General features: G+C 44.8%; 1 protein-coding gene across 1 annotated transcript in view; it reads left to right on the top strand.

The window, feature by feature from the left end:
- The first annotated feature begins 3,450 nt into the window (after positions 1–3,450).
- Positions 3,451–6,000, top strand: part of LOC125153142 (origin recognition complex subunit 6-like) — a 42,307-nt gene continuing 39,757 nt past the window's right edge. Inside the window, exon 1 of the mRNA XM_047836051.1 lies at positions 3,451–3,482. Within this exon, the coding sequence (XP_047692007.1) occupies positions 3,466–3,482 (17 nt within the window). The 5' untranslated portion in view covers positions 3,451–3,465. The remainder of the gene's footprint in view (positions 3,483–6,000) is intronic.

Below are 6,000 nucleotides of genomic sequence, written 5' to 3'. Positions count from 1 at the left end.
CTGTGCAGGGACCTTTAATGATGGTGCAATATACTAAACTTGGGGAAGCAACACTGTGGAGAAACCGTCTTTCAACTACAATCTTGTATCACCATGTTAGACGTCTTTGACAATCTATGCAGGGAACTATGCAAGAAACTATATACTTCAATCTGAAACACCACTGTGGAGAAACCGTCATTCAACTAATACCTTGTTTCACTTAGTAAGAAGTGTTTGAAAACTCATGCGGGTAACTCTAGTTGAAAGATGGTTTCGTCACAGTGTTGTTTCACAGAGATGAGTATGTGACACTATCCTTATAGTTCTCTGTCCACATAGGTAAGTTTTCAATCACTTCTAAGTTAGTGAAACAAGAAGTAATTTGAAAGATCATTTCTCCTCAAAGGTGTTTCACTGAGTTGAGTGTATGGCCCTTTCCTTATACTTCCCTGCATATGTTTTCAAACTATTCTTAGTGATACAAGATGTTCATTTAAAGATGGTTTCCACACAAGTTTGTTTTACAGAATTCCCTTACAGAAGGGAAATACCACAGACTCAACTCTGTGGAAAAGCCATGTGGAGAAACCATGTTCCAAGTAAAATCTTTCAGTAAGTTGAAGGTGTTTGAAAAGCTATGCGGGGTACTATAAGGCAAGTGCCATATTCTTGACATTGTGACACAACACTGTGGAGAAAGCATCTTTCAATGCACATTTTGTTTCTTAGTGTTGAAAGATGGTTTCTATACACTGTCATTTCACAGTTGAGTATTTGGCACTTCCATTAAAGTTACCCACATGATTTTTCAAATACTTCTAACGTAGCAAAACAAGCTGTTAGTTGAAAAATGGTTTCTCCACAATTTTGTTTCCAAGAGTTGAGTATAAGGCACTTTCATTATACTTCCAGTTTTTCCAACACTTCTAACTTAGTAACACAAGATACTAATTGATAGATGGTTTTACCACAGTGTTGTTTCACAGAATTGAGTGTATGGGACTTTCGTTACAGTTACCTGCATAAGTTTGCAAATGCTTCTATGTTAGTGAAAAAAGCTGTTAGTTAAAAAATGACTTCTCTGCCATGTAGTTTCAAAGAGTTGGTTGGGTATAGCACACTCTTGTTACTTTCTAGGTCTAGGTTTTCAAGCACTTCTAACTTAATGAAAGAAGTAGTTGAAAAATGGTTACTCCACAGTGTTTTTCAAAGAGATGAGTATATGACACTTTCTTTACAATTCTCCACATAGGTATTCAAGCACTTCTAACTTAATGAAACAAAAAGGAGATTGAAAGACGGCATCGCACTTTTTTTATACTTCACATATGTTTTCAAATTCCTCTTAACTTAGTGACATAAGATGTTAGTTGAAAGATGGTTTCACCACAGTGCTATTTTACAGAGATGAGTATGTGGCACTATCCTTATAGTTCTCCACATAGGTTTATCAAGCACTTCTAAGTTAGTGAAACAAGAAGTTGAAAGATTTCTCTTCAGTGTTGTTCCACAGAGTTGAGTGGATGGCACTTTCATTATACTTCCCCACATATGTTTCCAAACTCTTCTTAGTGATGCAAGATGTTTGTTTAAAGATGATTTCCACACATTTGTTTTACAGAATTGAGTATAAACCACTTTCTTATGCTTCCCCACATAGGTTGTCAAACACTTCTAATTTAGTGATCCAAGATGGTAGTTGAATGATGATATCTCCATAGTGCTCTGTCACAGAGTTGAGCCTATGGCTCAACTTATTTTCCCTCATATTTCTTCACATATATTTCAAATGTTCCCTCCTACTGAAACAATGTTACTTGAAAAATGGTTTCACCACATGGTTTCCCCCCATAGTTGAGTCATGGTACATTCCTAAGTATTACTCGAATAAGTTTTCAAAGACTTCTAAGTGAAACAAGATATTAGTTACATGACGGTTTCTCCACAGTGTGATTTCACAGTGAAGATTAAGGCTCTTTCCTTCTGGTTCCCAGCATAAATTTCTAAGACTTCTAAATTAGTGACACAAGATGTTAGTTGAAAGTTTCTCCACGGTGTTGTTTTACAGTTCAGTCAGTATATGACACCTTCCATGTTGTTCCCTGCATAGGTTTCCACACAATGCTAATTCAGTGAAACAAGAGGTTCATTGAAGGATGGTTTCTCCACAGTGTTGTTTCACAAAGTTGACTGTATGGCTCTTTATACTTCTACACCTTGCTTTTCCAACACTTCTAACATAGTGAAACAACAGGTTAGTTAAATGATTGTTTCTACACACTGTTGTTTCTACACACTATTGTTTCAGAGTTGAGAATATGGGACTTTCCTTATGGCTGCCTGTATAAGTTTTCAAATACTTCTAACTTAATAAATCGAGATGGTGCTAGAGAGATGTTTTATCTACAGTGTTGACTCAAAGAGTTGAACATGGGTCTGAACAGAAATCAGGCTGCACTTTCAGGGGAGGGCATGTTTTTTCCACCCACTCAAAGCTGGAATAGGCTCTTGGGTCACATTCCCCTCCCTGTACAGGACTCAGCTATTGAGATCCGACTCTGGCCATAGGCCTGTGACTTGGCAACTGAGATCCCCAGAGATTTCACCTGAGATTTCACGAGATTTGCCCTAGGGTCTTGCCAGCTGTCCAAACAGAAGCCAGGCTGCATTTCTGGGGAACAGGGGTGTCCCCACCAGCCCAAGGCCCAAAAGGGCCTGCCGGGCCTTGTTCGCCTCTGTGCTCCAGGCTCAACTGGGCAATTCTGGATCTGCCTGTGGTGCCCATGAGATGGCACCCAAGATCTCACAACATTTGCCCCTGAGTCCCGCCAAGCTTGTCACAAAGAGTGTCAGCCTGCACTTGAAGGGAGTGGGTGTGTTCCCTAGCCTCTCGAGGCTGGAAAAGGCTCTCTGGGGCTGGTTCGTCTCCATGAACTAGACTCACCTAGAGAGATCCAGCCCTGGGCCAGTGCCCGCCAGGCGGCGCTGGAGGTATTGTGGGTTTTGGCTTGAGACCTCCTGAGATTTTTCCAGTGGGCCCCAGGAGCTGTGAAAACATGGAAGCCAAGACACATCTCAGTGGCATGGGTGTGTTCCACACAATCCCAAATCTGGGAAACACTTTCTGGGCCATCTTGTCTCCATGAACAGGGCTAGGTCGGATGAGTTCCGGCTCTGAACAGGTAGCACCCTCCCTCCCCCCCCCCCCCCCCCCCGCCAAGGTGCAAGATCTCGTGGGACATGGCCCAATACTTCACGAGATTTGCATTGGGGTCCTGCTGCCAGGTATGTTGAAAAAGACAGGAGGCTGCATTTCAGGGTCCGGGGTGTGTCCCCCTCCACCAATGTTCCTCCCCCACCCTTCCCAATACTGGAAAATGACTCCCTAGCCCTATTGTCTCTGTCTCAGCTAGGGAATATTGGCTCTGTTCGCGCGCCCGGGAGATGACGCCCGAGATGGTGTAAAATGTGGCCTGATATTTCATGAGATTCAGCCCCAGGTACGTGCCACAGTGTGTCAAAACAGAGGCCAGGCTGTGCTTCAGGAGAGACAGTGTACTTCCCAGCATCCCAGATCAGGATCGGTCCTTCCGGATGGGGAGGTGGGGGGTCTAGGGCGGGGAGGCGCTGAAAGTGTGCCCAGGAGATGGCGCCCAATGCCACGAGATTCAGCCTGAGATCTTGTGATATTTGCCGTTGGGTCCTGCCGGGTGGCTCCGAATGGAAGCCAGGCTGCCTTTGGAGGGGGGGGAACGGAGGTTTGTCCCACCGTCCTCAGATGGAAAGGGTCTTTCGGGCCCCTGGTCACCTCCATGAAGGAGGTACGGCAAGGGTATCCCAACTCTACCTAGGTGCCTGTGAGGTGATGCCCCAGATCTCGTGAGATTTGGCCCACATTCTCGTGAGACTTGCTGGTGGATCCCAGGAGGGATCTCAAAAACGAAGCCAGGACATGTTTGGGGGGCACGGGGCTGTTCACCCCCACACCGGAACCTAGAAAATGCATTCTGAGACCTTTTACCTCCATGATCAAATCCCTGCTCTGTTTTGGGGGCTCTTGCTGGTCTCCCCAATGAAGGTGCCCAGATTTTGCAAGACATGGCATGATATCTCAGGAGATTGGACCTGGGTCCTGCCAGTTGCATCCAAATGGAAGTCAGGCTGCTGCATTTCAGGGATCGGGTTTGTCTCCCACTGTCTGGAATCTGGAAAATTTTCCGTGGGCTTTGTTTGCCGTCATGAACGAGACCCCTGGCTCCCAAGTACCAGCTCTGTGGTGCTGCCAGTGAAATGACCCCCCCCCCTCGCTTCAGTCTCAGGAGATATGCCCCTGGGTCCTGCCCGGTGTGGCCAAGGCAAGTCAGCCTGCACTTCAGGGGAAGATGTGGTTTCCCTACCCAATCGAAGCTGGAAAATGCTCTTAGGGCCATGTTCATATCTGTGTACAGGACTGGACTATGGTGATCCTGTGGTAGGGTTCCCTCCCTAAGGAAAGAAAAAAAACACACCTCAAGGCAACCTTGCTATTCTCTACTTTACAGCATCCCTCACAACCTTGTAACATGAGAGTACTTAATCAGAATACATATTTGTGTGTTCCATATATGGAAGACAAAGAAATAAAAAATATATAAAAAACTATGCCATGTGGCATTCAAGGCTCAGTTCTTTGGGTACGAACCCAACTAAGTGGTGCTGGCAGGAATAAAGTTGCTTCCTGGAAAGAAAAGCCTCAGTGTCATGACTCTCTCTGTGAGAATCCTGCTACATTACTTGGGGGCTCTCATCTGGGATTCTGAGATGGTGCATTTCCACCTCCTTTGCCACTGGGGATGTGAACCCCGGGAGAGGAACTGGGAGAGGAACAGTGAGAGAGCACTGGGAGAGGAAGCTCAACTAGCACCAGCAGACTGCTTGATCTGCAGGAGACTAGCCCTCCTGGTTCCCCAGGGCGAGGACCTGGTGCGCACTAATGGAACATGTGAGGCCCAGGAACCTGCTCAGGGAGCACCCGTCAGACTGGTAAGAACCCAGGTTCATTTTGGTAGACATGCCTGTAATAAGCAGAAGAGGAGTGTGATCACCTCCTAGAGTTGCACTAATAATTCCACAAAGGAAGAGGAATGAAGCTGCAACCCTAAGGCATTGGGCACTGGGTGGCAGGTTGGAGTCACCGTATGACTGTGTATGGCGGCTTGTCTCTCCTTCATTTTCTGGGAAAATGACTATGATAATTAGAGCCAACTGTCTCTGGTTATTCTACCTCAGAACAGGGACTTTAAGGAATATTCCTAGGCAGCTGCCAAAAGTTCTTTTGTTTTGAGGAAATTCCCTGTCTTTTTCAGACTGACATTGACTGCCTAATTCCACTGGCAGAAAACAAAACAAAAGTAACCTGGAGTCTGCTCCTCTGTCTGAGCTGACAAGATTTAAAACTAAGAATTCTTTTTCTCTGCTTTCTGCTGGCACCTCCCTTCTTCTGCCATTCCTTCCCTCCCTCTTGTTTCTGCACCACCTGGGGGGCAGCCTGCATAACTGGCTCCTCAGTGCCACAGGCACCATCAGCTCCTCCTCCCACCCTAGCTGTTGAGGAGTGAAGACCACCTGACATCAGATTTCCTCATCAACATTCCAGTTGGTGGAACAAATTGTCTTATGTGGACTCAGGTAAAATGTATTCAGTGTTTAAGCTAATTTAAGTTAGTAGGTTTGAGACAGACAATGTTTATCAACACTAAAAAAAATTATTCTACTTAGATTTGCTGAAGGTCAAATAAGCTTATGTTATCTTTGTTCCAATTTATTAACAAAAGGATGACTTAAGGTGATGGTTAATTTTGTCTGTCTTAAAGTTTTCATGGGTAATTGTTAAGATAGCTTCAAAGTCTTTGGTAGCCTAAAGTGTTAAAGTTTTGCTTGCATGATAAATTGAGATTGAATTCATTGGATATCTAATGAGATAAGAGGCTAAAGCACTAATTACTAGATGTAGTTTTGTGCTTCTGACTTGTTGCAGAA

The sequence above is a fragment of the Prionailurus viverrinus genome, chromosome E2 (genome assembly GCF_022837055.1).
Source record: "Prionailurus viverrinus isolate Anna chromosome E2, UM_Priviv_1.0, whole genome shotgun sequence".
NCBI classification, from domain to species: Eukaryota; Metazoa; Chordata; class Mammalia; order Carnivora; family Felidae; genus Prionailurus; species Prionailurus viverrinus.
The sequence above is the reverse complement of the archived record's forward strand: the minus strand, read 5'-3'. Positions and strand labels throughout refer to the sequence as shown.